General features: G+C 30.9%; 3 protein-coding genes across 3 annotated transcripts; 1 reads left to right on the top strand and 2 right to left on the bottom strand.

Moving 5' to 3' along the window:
- Window positions 1–236: 236 nt before the first annotated feature.
- LOC146540319 (lysosomal acid glucosylceramidase-like) lies at window positions 237–7475 on the bottom strand. Its single transcript, XM_085198052.1, has 13 exons — window positions 7076–7475; window positions 6394–6518; window positions 6058–6124; window positions 5430–5568; window positions 5137–5293; window positions 4431–4591; window positions 3741–3864; window positions 2954–3067; window positions 2647–2794; window positions 1908–1981; window positions 1234–1472; window positions 774–863; window positions 237–439 (listed from the first exon to the last, which is right to left on the bottom strand). The coding sequence occupies exons 1-13, from the start codon at window positions 7134–7136 to the stop codon at window positions 337–339; spliced, it is 1602 nt and encodes a 533-aa protein (XP_085054178.1). The 5' UTR covers window positions 7137–7475; the 3' UTR covers window positions 237–336.
- A 2839-nt stretch (window positions 7476–10314) lies between these two features.
- On the bottom strand, window positions 10315–11904 carry LOC146540318 (uncharacterized). Its single transcript, XM_085198076.1, has 4 exons — window positions 11720–11904; window positions 11486–11636; window positions 11180–11349; window positions 10315–10674 (listed from the first exon to the last, which is right to left on the bottom strand). Exons 1-4 carry the CDS (start codon window positions 11835–11837, stop codon window positions 10535–10537), a joined length of 579 nt encoding a protein of 192 aa, XP_085054202.1. The 5' UTR covers window positions 11838–11904; the 3' UTR covers window positions 10315–10534.
- Window positions 11905–12726: 822 nt separating this feature from the next.
- Window positions 12727–14438, top strand: LOC146540317 (mitochondrial import inner membrane translocase subunit Tim22). Its single transcript, XM_085198064.1, has 3 exons — window positions 12727–13097; window positions 13383–13646; window positions 14279–14438. The coding sequence occupies exons 1-3, from the start codon at window positions 12869–12871 to the stop codon at window positions 14365–14367; spliced, it is 582 nt and encodes a 193-aa protein (XP_085054190.1). The 5' UTR covers window positions 12727–12868; the 3' UTR covers window positions 14368–14438.
- The last annotated feature ends 705 nt before the right edge of the window (window positions 14439–15143 follow it).

Genomic DNA, 15143 nt, shown 5'->3' with positions numbered 1-15143 from the left:
CTGAATTATATTAGGCTTTTATAGAGTAGTTAAAACTGTGGTTTCATTTAAAGTGGTGCTGACAATTCCACCCTGTATATCAATAGCCATGTGGCATCTTAATTTCACACATTTTTGTCCTTTAAAGATTCCAAAATAGAGTAATAGTTGTTAAGTTTTTACAGTTACTTTAAATCTGAATAATTGGCTTCTTTAACTAAATAAATATTTATTTAAATAAAAAGAGACAATCTGATTAAGAACGTAAATTTTATTTGAAATAATTATTTATTTACTAAATTATAATAACAAAATGTAGAATCTCATAATTTATATTAAAAACATGCATTTTTAAATTTATTCTCTGTAAAGGAACTCCAAAGTTGAGATAGAATCAGCTTCCAATTCGGCGGTTATCAGTTGGTTTTCCAGCTGGACCGCAATTTTCTGTGAGGGACCCCTGGCGAAGAAAAAACAGATTTATAACAAAGGAAAAAATAAAACAAACAATATTTTAAACGCGACGATAACCGTCGCGTTTAAAATGTTTTAGTTTCGATTCCCACGGAGTGGAATGAAATATTTAAGTGTGGCATGAAATATTTTCATGGCTCACCGTTGAGCTCCGCCACTCAGCATACAATGCGTGAAAAATTCCGCGGAATGTGGAGAACGAAAGTGTATTAATGGAAACGGAGTATCTTTACACAAGGTTCCTAGGTTCCCTTTTCCTATTCTGCTTTCCTATTTGGGTAATACAGCGTGAAGTTAAAAAATATGTATAGGTTCCTTACTCATTATGTACGACTACGACAATTGTACCACGTGGAGTCAGGAAGGCGACATGGTCGAAAAACTCCTGCCCCATAGCTTCAATATCTTGACTGGAAATAAGAAATATATGAAGTTATATTCAAAATAAAATGCACTGAATTAACCAAATATATAACATCTAACTTATAATAAGAATAAAAACAATCGTCCATGTTTATTAACAACAAGGTTTTTGAGAGTACAGACATAATTTTAGATTCAAGTTTCACAATCTAAAATTATGTCAGTACTCAAATTCCTTCGTATTTTCTTCTGATGTTCAACAGAAAGAAATACTAAGAAAAATTAGAAACAGCTATATAGTGAAGAATGCAATGAGAAGACTTTATCTTATTTGTTTAACAGCTTTCATGATATAAAAATTTAAAGCTATTTACGTATATATACCATGCTAATACTATTAAAACAAAAATGTCTTACAAATCGATATCACTGCCGTCTCCAGGCGTGAATTTCGTAGCTTTTATCCTTTGCGAGCCTCTTGGGAGGAACTTAGAGAAATGTCCCAAGACATAAAACATGGCTTGCTTATAGAATTCTTTCTTTTCTGCGTTCACTATAACAGGTGAGTCCACAAAATTTTTCATCCAATTTGGACCTCCTTTTTCATTCAAACATAAATTCCAGTCCACCCATCCTACTAAGTCGTAATTTAAGTCCTGTAAAATTCGCATGTAAATTATTTAATAAATAAACATAATAAAATAAAAATAAGTTTATTATCTATATATATAAAAGGACTTGTCCTCACTGACTGAGGTAAGACGTGCGCACAGCCGTAACCGCTGTGCGTAGAAACATGAAATTTGGACAGATGTTTACTTTCGTAATCTGGACATCCACTAGAAGGGATTTTCAAAAATTTTAACCCTAAAGGGACGAAATAGGGGTTGAAAGTTTGTATGGGAAAAATCTTAAATCGCCACCGATTTTTATAAAATTTGATATTTACTCTTAAAAATATTTAATTGAACATATGTTTCATGGTTTTCTAGAATTCACCCTTAAATACGCAAGCGAAGCTGCGCGCGTCCGCTAGTAAATAAATATAAGAAAATAAAAATAAGTTTATTATAATTATATAAAGTGTTTACCTCGAAAATATCGTTGGCATATTGCTTTGCCTTATCCCAGGATCCTAAGTCCTCAATTCCTTTGTCATCGATTTCTTTAAATACGATAAATTCAACTATTAATTTCTTCTAGAAGGGGCCATACATAAGGTTTTAGATTTGATCACCATTAGGAAGAGTGATTATATTCATAAAATCAAATCAGCTTCGTGCTGTATCCCGCACACAGCAGAGTAGGCAGAGGGAACATAGTGTTAAGACACTCCGTTCCCCACTTTCTGCCGACTTCTGGTGGCATTGCGAGTTAAGTGGCAGAACTCAACGCCGCGATTTGCGGCACCAGAGCGAAGAAATTGAAATGTAAATGTAAATAAATATTTCACTTCCTCGAGTGGGGATCGAACCCACAACCAGTAGGATTTATAGTCACACTTTGTGCGTCTGCGCCACGACTGGCCTCCTTATTTTCTTTTTATCACCGTATAACACCAGAGGACGCTACGACGAGAGAGGAACTATAGGTACGTTGCAGGCTTATAAGGTGAAGGTAGACGCTCTTTTAACTTGATGGTACCCATATCGTGTCGAAAATTATGATCATTTCTTCACTCTGGAAAACAAGTGCTGAATTAAGTCCCGCGACTTCACATTTTGAAAATTTAGCGGGAAGTGGAAACTATGCTCTTAATAGGCTATAGTAGGGTATACCCTCTATATTCGGAGAAAATCGTGACGCTGTGAAAAGAAAATGAACACTTACTAGCACATGCTTCAGTGGCAATGATAAACTTTTCTGGATAATCTTTCAAAGACCTCTTCATGACCGCCGGTGACGTTGCGGTGTCAGTGTAGAAGTGAACTGCGATACCGTCTATATAGTCCACTATATTTTTTTCATATTTTACCAACTGAAAAATTTATACATGCTTTTTATGTAATTCTTGGATTTTAATAGTTTTACCTGCTTAGTCTATAAGAGGAAACAAATATTTATTATTTAATTATCTACTACTTAGTTCTGTTTAAAAATTATTAAAGATATCTAAACATACTTTCTATATTTTTACCTCATTAAACCATAAAGGAATTGTAAAACGCATGTCTTCAACGCCTAGAATCTTAATTCCTTGTACTGAACAATTTCTCATTGTAGGTCCAAAGTTATTAGTCCAAAATTTTGCCTAAAAATAAAATATACTGTTAATACTTTACGTAATAAGCAAAGATTATTATTTCTCAGAGATTGTATCAAAGTTATCGATCGAGCGCTATTTGGACTTGCTCATCGTAGGTGGCAATTTCATGATAACAGATCAACGGGAAGGTAAATTCCTGGGCGCTTTTCTAAATATTTTTAAAAAGGGAAAATTGTAAGGTATTAACAGGATTGAGTATTTTTCTGTGATATTACCTGACACTTTTCTGATTTTAAGAATTTAATAATTGTTGGGTCTTAAAAAGTCCCATGCAGCAAAATAATCTTTTAATTCTTTTAATTGCCTCGATTTAAAAGATATGTTTGTCTCTGTACCCGAGGATCATGGATGGATATTTAATTTTAATTTTAGCGTGATACCACAGAGATCTCATAAAGGTTTAATTTTTTCTTTTGAGGTAAGAAATCTTTAAAAAATATAGATCAATATATTATACCAGTTTATCAATCGCAAAACACTTAGTAACTATTATTTAAAATTTAAGTTTATATAATTGGTCCTAGTCCTACACCACCAAACCAGGATATGGTTTGGTGGTGTAAAAAAAATATTTAGGTATTGCTATTCAACAGATAATCAAAAATAAAGAATCTGTAAGTAAAAATTAAATAAATCAAATTAGTAAATATGAACTTACAAGGTTTAGGCTGTTCCAACCCGTAGATTCATTTTTCACACCAGCCGTTATGGGAATCAGAGGTTCGTTGACTGGTGACATTGCCCAAATGTTGACACCATTATTCTTGTACAGCTCTGCAAATCTAGAAAGTAAATTCGAACGTAGTGATAAAATGGTAAAGTCAAATAAGTTCCGCCACTCAACATGCACTGGCGCACACATCAAACGCTAGGTTCCCTCCTCCTTTTTACTAATTAAGAAAAATCGTTTAAAAGAGTATTTTTTCAAAATATAACTGTAGTTTATCTTTAGTCGTTTATATATATATATAATGTAGAATTATGTATTATATTTATAGGATTATATGTAGATATTATATTATTATTATGTAGATATGTATATATATATATATATATATATATATATATATATATATATATATATATGTATGTGTGTATATTTATTATTATTTTATTACTGTATTTTATTTTGCACTATAACGTTATTCCCATTTCTTTATTTTTAGTCCTTTATTTTACAAGGGTTACCTGGAAGAGATTGCTTGAAGCAATAAGGGCGCCTTTGCATACATTTTATAAAAATATATTGTTTCTTTTTCTGTTATATGTTATATTTGTGTGCAATAAAGTTTTTTCTATTCTATTCTATTCTAAAAAAAATCATTCAATTCATCTAAAACACACATACTTGCAATGATAATCAGCAAACGCTTGATAAAATTCCTCATTTACGCTATTGATACCAGATGGACCATTCAAGTGTAACATCCACGATGGTGGAGACCACGTTGACGTTATCACCTTTACTTCCTCTACAGCTGTATCTAAAATTTCGTGTATGAAAGGTATCTGCAAGTTAAATAAAACAATATTTAGCTCTACTTATGTTGTTCTATTTTCATAAAGAAAAAAAACAATAAAAAAGTAAACAATGTAAAAGATAAGATATGATATTATTTGTATCGATCGCTGACTCTACGTTTAGTAACACTCACACAACACGTCTCAACAAGCTTAAATCACGCAAACTCTACTTTGTGTCATTGGGAAAATTCCATTCTTCTTTCTCTTCTTTAAGTTTCACGCTGAATCCCGCACACTGATGTGTGCGAGATAGCGAGTATATAACAAAGGGAACCTAATGTAAGACACTCTGTTCCCCATTTTCCGGATAGGGCGGAGTTCGGATCAACTGAACTCCACGCATTGCCTCGACATCAGAGTAAAGAAATCAAAAGTTTATATATTTTTTTTCCGCGAGCGGAAATTGAACCCGCAACCTGTCGTGTTTAGAGTCAGACACTTGTCTTCCTGCGCCACGATCGCCTTAGATGTTAATACTTTATATAAAGTGGTCCTTTTTAAACTTGTGATAATTAAAAAATAAATTAAACCTTATATTCTTTATCTTCATAAGACAACGTGAAGTTGGTGAATTTTGTATCGTTGACAGGTTCTGAATTGTAAGCCCATTGGCGAGTCGAGAAGTCAGTTGAGCCGTTGGGTACTCGAATCATATTAAACTCGATACCGTCCTTGCCAAAATATGACCTTAAACAAAAATAATTTATTATAGTCATAGTTCTCTTGCATTGTGGAAAATAGTCCATAGGATCCTTAAAAGATCCGGGATTTTTTCTTTTGAGATATGGAAGCCTAAAAAAATAATAAATATTTAATTATTTACTCTGTCAAGCTCTGACGCATCACTGGCGGTAGACTTTTCCAGTTAATCCCTGCGGAATCGGTGACGGCTCCTCCGAAACCTTCTATTTTTTGATATACATTGCTGGGTTCCAGCCACAGTAGCGATTTGTATGAAGAATCTGTTTAAAAAAAACTTATTAAATAATACTTATAATCATTTTAAATTTGTAAATTAAAATTATTATAATTCTAAATATACGATTAACACTATATATTTATAAAATATGACGTGACGTACAAAGTCAAATAATTTGCTTAAGTTAATATTTGATATTTGTGTAGATTATTTGATATAGTTTGAGACCCCCATGCATCTCGAGATATGTAAATAATCTTGACAGACAGACAACGAAGTGATCCTGTCAGGATTTCAGTTTTTTCCTTTTGAGGTACGGGGCCCTAAACTTTAAGAAAAGATATATAGGGTTTAATTCTTACAATACTGAAATTTAGTGCGTTTACATTTAGAAAACATAGTAAATTGTAATAATAATGACTAATTAGTATCATAAATTAAAATAATGAGTGTATGTATGGCTTAGTGGTCCGAGCGCTCGGAAGGTACCCAAGTTCAATTTTTTGTTTTCAAAAAAAAGCAAATCACTTACCAATTGTAAAATCATTGTCTTCTATAATGACAATGTCTCCATAATCTTTCTTAAATCTTGCTCCTGTCTAAGAAATATATGAAAGCGTTTAATTAAAATTATAAATACTGTAGCTTAAAAATTAAATAATTAAATTATTATCCAAACTAATACAACTTTAGTATTTTATATTTAAAGTGCCTTTGATTTTATATAGGCTATAGTTTAGAATTCGCACATTTGGTGGTACCCAAAATAGCAAAATGGTGATCACACAAAAGCAACAGAATGATGATGATGATGATGAATATGTATCTATTACACAAAAAAAATCTCTAAAATAACATAAATAAATACCTTAGAGGTAGTATATTGTATGAACTGCCCTTCATCCGGCACTTCTCTGCTGAAAGTGTCGCAATAAGTAGTATTGCACACACATATCCTCGATATTCCAACGACGCGCTCCGCACAAGGTATATCTGATAATATATTATTTAATATGAATTTTACATTCTTTAGTTATAGCTATCTTAACAAAAATACAATAAGCAACCATTTATAATAACCATTATTAATGAATATTCACTAATAATGAGGCCAGTCGTGGCGCAGGAGCGCAATCCTGTGGCTGTAAACGTGACTGGTTGTGGGTTCACCCCCCACTCAACACACAATTCCTCCAGAATTTGGCGAAATGTGGGGAACAGATTGTCTTAACATTAGGTTCCCTCTGCTTATCCTGTGTGCGGGATGCAGCGTGAAGCTGATTTGCTGATTCACTCACCGTACCTGCGCGCTGAGGACAGAGTTATACACAATGGCGAAGCCACAGGTAATTAGTTTAAATCGTTATCATGGAGGAATTTTCATGAATGAAATTTCTCTAATTAGGTAGAAAACTGATATAAAAAAGAATAATATTTTTATGTTAAATTAAAAAACAAAGATTTTTTAGACGCGCGTTTTATCTCCTTTTCGATTTATTTATACATTTTTTAATAAAAGAATGTTACTAAAATATAATATAAAGACTTACCAGCCATTACTTCTCGTCCAATCCATAGAAGAATAACTAATTTTACTCTCAACTCATACATTATAGTCGAAATAAGTATAAATTTTTATACACAGTAGATATAAAACTAACTAAAGTTTGTTACTGAAATTGTAGAACTATAACTACAATCAATAGAATTTGTCTTATATATTTTATATTAGTATATTTGTTTGAACGGCTGGGTCTATTCTGCCATCATAAAGAAAAAGGGCACAACTAACATTTTTAAAAAAAGACATATATTTATTGGCATCAGGAAAAAAGCCCATTTGCATATTTGAGTATTTTTAGGATCAAAATAAACAGAGATTGCATAAACTAAAATTTGCATAGATATTTTTGATTTTAAAATAAAAAAATTGGAGAAACATAGTTTGATTCTATCACAGAGCAAAGAAATGAAAATATTAAATGTTTCATTTCCTGGTTTGGGATCAAATTCACAACCTTGTCGTGTTTACAGCCCTACGCTTGTGCGTCTGCGCCACGATAGGTCTCTAGGATTTTTACTGTAATATTTATTTTCTTTGCTCAAAATTTTACATAGAAAGACGCATTTGGTAGCCTTTTATTTTATTTCTAATATGTTTGATGTTACTTTATTTTACATCTAAAGAAAAAAACGAACGAACCTAAAGGATTTCTTTGTTTCGAGATTGCACGGAGGTAGCAATCTCAACTTAATATAAAATATTCAGGTCTTAGGACCCTTCTAGTAGCAAGTTGAAAAAATAAAATAGTTATTTATTATATAGATTATCTTATACGTGCTATATAAATGCAAATATTGACACTCGCTCATTCTAGATAAACTTAGTATAATGGCGTTTTTTTGTTCTATTTTCTCAATATTTCTAAAATATTATTTATGCCCTTTTTCCTTATGACGGCAGTATTATTTACATACAACGTAACATCTATGTATATATATCATACACGATATAGCAATAAAAAAGTGTGTCTGTATTCTATATTTTTACAAAAAAAAACAATTAGAGTAATAAAAAAAATAACTGATTACAAATTTAAGATTTTTTTACACTAATTGAGGCTCTCGTGGCGCAGGGGCACAAGGGTGTGACTGTAAAGCGATGGTTATGTGTTCGATCCCCACTCGAGGAAAGGAAATATTTACTTAAATTTATATTTTCGTCTCTTTGCTCTGGTATCGAGGCAAGAGTGAGTGATGAGTATGAGTTCTGCCACTCAACACGCAATGTCTTAAGATTTCGGCGGAAAGTGGGCAACGCCTGCTGTGTGCGGCGGCCAGTCCTGTTCTTGCGCTCTTGCACCGCTAGGAGAAGAACTAGAAGCCTTTAAATATACTACTTGGTTTTAACTAAATATCATATTTTTATATGCTTTACATATTATGAAACGTCATAACTAAAAATAATAATAAGAAAAATATTTTATAATTGAATATATGAATACTGGCGACCATTGAAATGTTATTTTACGTTGTACAAAGTGAAAGACAAAATTTAATATTTTTATACCAAATAAGAAGTTGCATGCTTTATTTTAAGCAGTTATTTACCCTACAAATACTTTAAAGTAAGTCGTATTAATATAATAACTTAATTATCGGCAACATTTTTTTCAATGGAATACTAGAATAATTATGTTTAAAACCGGTAGCGTTATCCCTAACATTAATATTGAGGCTATTTCTTTTACTGTCAACTGTTGATAACCATGGCTCGCTGGTTATGGTTATAGCTAATAGATATTTAAGAAAAAATAAAACGTACTAAATAATATATTTCATAATTTATATAAATATATTTTAAGTAAGGTTGTTTAGAAAATTTCTTTTTTTTTATAGGTGAAAGTAGTATCTTAGCTGGACCCCTTTTTAACATACATTTAAAATGTAAATGTATATTGTCCTGTGTGTGTTTTCTATTTAATGTAATTTTAACTGGTGAGACTGTAATTACATAAAATATATCTTTCCCTTTCCGCTTCACGCTGCATCCCGCATAAGTACGCAAAAGGAACCTATATGTATGGGAATCTTTGTAAGGCACTATTCACTGCTGTGAATTCGAGAAATTCTTTGTTAAATAGCGTAACCTAACGCCGGCGCTTCCAAGTGCAGTTTGAAATTTGAACAAGTAATCATCGATTTCCAGAAACGTTCTTGCTACTCTAATATTGAAATTTGGTATTTGATGTTTATAATAAAATTTTCCATATCTACCACTGATAATAATAATTATAATTTACGTCAATAATTTATCAGCTAAATAAACAAAGAAATTGTAAACCAGGCCTAAATTTACATTTCAAAGAACGTGTGTCTCATCTTCAACAAAATTTAAGAAATATGAATTTATTATACATACAGTGCAGTATACGAGGCCAGTTGTGAGAATGGTTGTTAGTTCGATGCGCCCTCGAGGAAATGAAATATTTATTTAAATTTCTATTTTCATTTCTTCTCTTTGATGAAGTAGAGAACGGAGTCTGAAAGTCGGGAACGAAGTGTCTTAACACGAGGTTCCCTCTGCCTACCCTCCCATGTGCGGGTTTAGCGTGAAGCTGATTTATTTATTTTAGTTAGATTTCATGGTCCACTTTATCAAAAGCGCTGGTATACTCAGTGTTTATAGAATCGACTTGTTTCTTACTATCCACCTGTTTTGATAAGTATAATGAGTATGGGTATAAGTAATAAAAATTGGAAAATATGGATCTACTTGAGATGAACTCGTGAGCAACCGAGGTATTAAAATTATTTAAAGTCCAAATAATTTATTACTTAACACAAGGTTCCCTCTGCCTGAGTAAAATCAGTTCGCGGTCATACAATTATCCAAACATACGACTACTAAGTACTAACGTCACAGTCATTTATTCTATTAGGTAGGTACACCTATACAAACATCTATAGTTTCCTTTTAGTATAATTGAAAAAATATTTACATAACCACTTTAGTAAGAAAAACACTTATTCATTAGGTTAAGTATATTAAATAATTAAAATATTTTATTGTGATAATGCTTAGGTAGTTCTACTGTAAAGAATTAGGTGTGTGTTATTGTTATATTAATTTTCAAGCTTCAAATAATTAATATAACAAATGTGGGGACCAGTAAATAGGACATAAATAGCGTGGCAAACGAGTCTAATGTTACGTGATTACTGCTGCCCATTTGAAATATACTAAATACTTTGAAATACCTAAGTATGTTGTAGAAAGAAACTGATGTTATTTCCAAATAAGATTATTTAATAAACTATAAACAGATTTCAATGTTATGGCTCTTGTTTGATTTTTATGTATGCTTGCAGAACCGATTAACCAATTTAATTGACAATAATTCTTAAACAACATGATAAATAAAATTTACTATAAGGCATTTAATAATTTTATAAACCATTAATTTTTTGACTTTACAATATATTTTAAGTATTATGTTTTAACAAATTTATTCAACAGCAGTAAGGACTTTACTTTTGCCATTTGACTTGTATTTAAAGATTTTTTCTTTTCTTCGAGACTTCCAATGTTTGGTTTCCTCTTTTGATAATACTTGGGAACTGGTTACAGCAGCTGAATTTATTTTATCTACAAAAAAATACATAATTTTTTACATGGTACAGTCTAGGATATTTAAATACTAAATGAGGTGATCATAATTGATGTAAAAATGTTGTCTAATTCATTGGGGAAGCCATGGCACAGCAAATCTACATCTGATTGTAAACCTAATGGTTTTGGATTTTATTTCTACTCTGGGGAACAAATTGCAATGGTACAAAGTGCAGTGTTGAGTTCCTCCAAATAAAGACTAACAACTTAATACTCTATCGCCCAATGTTAATAATGTATCTCCTATCTCCAGTTAACGTCAATCTTGTATTGTCCGACATGTCTATCCAATCACTAACCTGCATGCCATCTTCCATCTCTGTCTATTTCAATCTATGGTAGCAATTTATGGATTAGGATTGATTATTAACATTGGGCGTAAGTGGAGAATATATTGAATTGTGTGTAAGGGAACAGTTCCATTAAGACAAATTACTAACCTAACCTGCCATATACAACACAATGAAAATATAAACCTTACCCATTTCATCTGGTTCTTCAATATTATCATAAATTTTACATTTTTTATTTCTTTTCGTTTTCTTACTAGCAAGATTATGTAATTCTGTACTAACATCCTTTACCTCTTCACATGAAAGAAAATTTTCAGAATCCTTGAAAAGTTTCACTCCACCTTTTATTTTTCTTTTTCTAAAAAATGTTGGTTTCATAAGTTGACAGAATATATAACTATACTTGCAAGAAGGAACTTTCAAATAAGTATAAACAAAAAGCTTAAATAATATTTATTTAAGAATTGGAAGTCCCTGAGTGGATTTAAATTTACCTCAATCCGTTTTCTTCAACATTTACAAATTCTATACTTTTATTGATTATTGCTGAAACTTTAGCGCCTATCCGTTTTTGTAATTCTTCAGATACTTTTATGTCATTGTAATGAGTAGATTCTTCTATGTTTCTCTGAGAACGAGGTTTATCTATATAAACAAAAAATGTATATTTTAATTATAAATTACATTTTAAATTATAAAATATTATATATACTACAATAGGTAAGTACTATTTGTATCGCTAAACGCTGATATGCCGTCTTTTGTTTCATTTATTAATTTAACAAATGTAGAATCTATAGCCTCTTTAAAACGCGAAAGATCTTCTTCTTCAGATGAATCTGACATTTTGTAAAAAATATTCCAAATTACAATATTTATTTACATACTTATAGGTACATCGTAATGTCAAAATACACGTGGTTTTGACATCTTCAAACGTTTAGAAAACTTATACAAATAATTATAAGATTTATTGAAAGAAATAGCTGCGGTACGTAATAAAGTAAACGAAATAACTGAGACCGCACTCTACTAAGTTATTAGTACTGAGGATTTACAGACATGCAGACAAATATAAATATTCTACTTTAATTTGTTTTTCATAAATAATATATTGTACACCTGTTATTAAACATTATTAATACATAATGATAACTGTTCAATATTCAGCATAACTTCCAAAACTATTGCCTCGAATTTATTGTAATATTTATATTTTTATTAAATAATTATCTTTAATATTACGCAGAAATAAGAAGAGGTCAAGAATAGATTATGGAACACTCGTCCTTAGAGAACATCCATAAACTTAATTTTACTTTATTTATATTAACCTTCCGGATTCTTGCTTAAAAAAAATGAAGGTTAGTCAATATAGGCATTACCATTTCAATACTTTTACAGAGAAATATGACGTGGAATCTTCCATATATTATCAGTCTCTAGTAGTAGTAGTCTCTAGTAGTAGACTTCTGGTCTTCAAAATTTTGATAGTTACCAAGTTCAAAATTGTTTTCTTAATTAATAAATTAATTAAAAAATATGGAAATGAGTTTCCAATTTTTTTTGAAAAATATCGACTATAGTGAGAGAGATATTTTAATATTACTACTACTTATATTTTACTATTACTTGGTTTAGTATTATTTACTATACAAGCGATTAGTTATTTAAATGTGCAAAAATAAAATGAAATTCCGAACGTTAAAATAAATGTCTCAAATGTCAATGTCATTATCAGCTGGAATCTTGACTATTATCTTTACTTTGGGGGTTATAGTATTTAAAATTTAAATTAAAGTAATAACCTATTTATTAATTTAATTAATTATTTATAATAAATATATTATATTTTTAATACACTTATAAAACATATTATGTCTGAATACGCTAAACCACCCGTTGATCCAGACTTAGTGAAGTTTACAGAAAAAAATGATTATGATTCTCTTGCTAAATATTTAGTGGGAAATATATATAGATATCGTGAAAACATTATTATACCAAGAGTATTGGGACCTGTAATTATAAAGACAAACGAAGAAAAAATGATTGAATCCACAATTGAAAGCTGTCCATTTAAGGCCCTAACCAGTTGTATAATCGGTCAGTATTCTTTATATATTACTCTTAAAGTATTATTCACACACAACGGAAACAAAATCTTTAGAACTTTAGAACTGCTATTCTGTGTATCTCTTTACTCTTAACTAGGTTTGGAACTAGACAGTTATCTCTAAGTTATTAATTCCTAAGAGACTATTTATGTAAATCCTTTATTTTTTAAACACTATTAACAATTTTGTAACAGTATATTATTATGTAGATCCTTTTTCTCATACACTTAATACAATGTATGTAACTATATTGTATTATTAAATAAATATACAGGATATGGTCTTGGAGCTGCTGTTGGTCTATTTACCTCGTCATTAATGCCAAACATGACAGATCCTATGGCTCAGCAAAATCAAACTGCTAGAGAAATTTTACGAGAAATGAAGAATTCCATGTTAAGTTATGCTAAAAATTTTGCTATACTCGGAGCAGTATTTTCCAGTGTTGAATGTTGTATAGAAACTGCAAGAGGTAAATCTGATTGGAAAAATGGGACATATGCTGGAGGTGTCACTGGTGGTTTAATTGGTTTAAGAGGTTTGGTATTTTTTTGTTTATATGTAACTTGAGATATGTTGTCGGATTAATATTTTTTAAGATCATTTTTTTCTACATTTTAACCTGTATCATTACCTAATATCGGAGACAATGCATAATGTAGACGTAGATACCAAAACAAGGAAACATTCCCCTCTAGTAGAAACCAGCTTACACCTCTTGTACTTGAGTAATGTCACATATTTGATAATAATAATTTATATTTAATTTTTGTGTTCACTTTATTTAAAGTGAAAAATAAGTTGGAACTTTCACTGTACAAGAATGAATGTATGTGATCAAGCAGTAAAAAAGAATAAAATTGTCAGACTCAGTGCTTAATGATATAAAAGAAAAATTAATTATTAACTTAACAACACAGACATAAGTAAAAATTATAAGAATGCAATGTAAATATGTGTATGAATATAGGAATTGGTATATTTTTAATGTTGTTTTTAATAATAATCTTGATTTTTAAAAGTTTTCATTCTGTAACTTTGATAAGTTCTGGAACTGCACTTTTATAATCACTCCCACAAATGTGCTCTCAGGTCTGTCTCAATCTCAACATATCTTACAACATGTCAGAATTGTCATTTGTCAGATATTATAATTATAACATTTTTCAGGTGGCTTAAAAGCTGGTGTTTTTGGGGCTGCTGGCTTTGCTGCCTTCTCCACAGTAATTGACTACTACATGCATCAACGTGGCTCATAAACATTATTGTAATTTATTTCGTATGTTATGTTATTGTTAGATATTAAATATAAAGAAAAAACACAATCCAACTTTTCTTTTTATTTATGGCATATTAGAGAATATTTCCATTTTATCATTTATCGTATATTAATATACCTACTTCTAATAAATATATTTTTATTTCATTGTGTATAAAACAATAAAAAAATTAAATATTAAAATAACCGAAAATCAAATTGACAATTCACCATTCTTCTCAATTTATTTTAATAATAATAAGTGTTGCATCTTTATTTTCATTTTCCTATTTAAAATGTGTTAAGCTGTTAGGTTTATAAAACTTTATTGCTTTTAGGCGTGTCAGCTGAGAACAGTTTAATTTGTCAATATTAGGAAGAATGGAAAATCTATCCATCCATCCCTGGCGTGGCGAGAATTAGGCCTCCCCTAATTCTCGCCACTCCGTCCGGTCCTGCGCTCTTTGAATCCAGCGGATTCCCGCTGTCTTTTTAAGGTCGTCGGTCCACCTGGTTGGAGGGCGGCCTGTGCTCCTTTTGACGTCTCGGCAATTCGAGGTCGCCATTCGAGGACCTTTCTTCCCCATCGGTTGTCGGCCCTCCTGACAATATGGCCAATATGCTTGGTATTTATCTACGCGACAAAATTCGTAATGATGAAATCCGTAGACGAACGCGGGTTACCGACATAGCTCTCAAAATTTGTAAGTTGAAGTGGCAATGGGCAGAATGGAAAATAAAGTTAGGAAATTAATTTTACATATTATACTTTAAAAT

The sequence above is a fragment of the Heliconius melpomene genome, chromosome 2, assembly GCF_056956725.1.
Source record: "Heliconius melpomene rosina isolate 202511_hmr_F chromosome 2, ASM5695672v1, whole genome shotgun sequence".
Taxonomy (NCBI): Eukaryota; Metazoa; Arthropoda; class Insecta; order Lepidoptera; family Nymphalidae; genus Heliconius; species Heliconius melpomene.
The sequence above is the reverse complement of the archived record's forward strand: the minus strand, read 5'-3'. Positions and strand labels throughout refer to the sequence as shown.

Excerpts from the sequence above, each read along its gene's own strand:
- LOC146540319 (XM_085198052.1), bottom strand. The coding sequence starts at position 7,136 with ATGTATGAGTTGAGAGTAAAATTAGTTATTCTTCTATGGATTGGACGA. Across the intron at positions 6,519-7,075 it reads TGGACGAGAAGTAATGGCTG|ATATACCTTGTGCGGAGCGC; the intron begins GTAAGTCTTTAT and ends ATATATTATCAG. Across the intron at positions 864-1,233 it reads GACGGCAGTGATATCGATTT|TCAAGATATTGAAGCTATGG; the intron begins GTAAGACATTTT and ends TCTTATTTCCAG.
- LOC146540318 (XM_085198076.1), bottom strand. The coding sequence starts at position 11,837 with ATGTCAGATTCATCTGAAGAAGAAGATCTTTCGCGTTTTAAAGAGGCT. Across the intron at positions 11,637-11,719 it reads AGCGTTTAGCGATACAAATA|ATAAACCTCGTTCTCAGAGA; the intron begins GTACTTACCTAT and ends TTGTTTATATAG. Across the intron at positions 11,350-11,485 it reads GTTGAAGAAAACGGATTGAG|AAAAAGAAAAATAAAAGGTG; the intron begins GTAAATTTAAAT and ends AACATTTTTTAG.
- LOC146540317 (XM_085198064.1), top strand. The coding sequence starts at position 12,869 with ATGTCTGAATACGCTAAACCACCCGTTGATCCAGACTTAGTGAAGTTT. Across the intron at positions 13,098-13,382 it reads CCTAACCAGTTGTATAATCG|GATATGGTCTTGGAGCTGCT; the intron begins GTCAGTATTCTT and ends ATAAATATACAG. Across the intron at positions 13,647-14,278 it reads TGGTTTAATTGGTTTAAGAG|GTGGCTTAAAAGCTGGTGTT; the intron begins GTTTGGTATTTT and ends AACATTTTTCAG.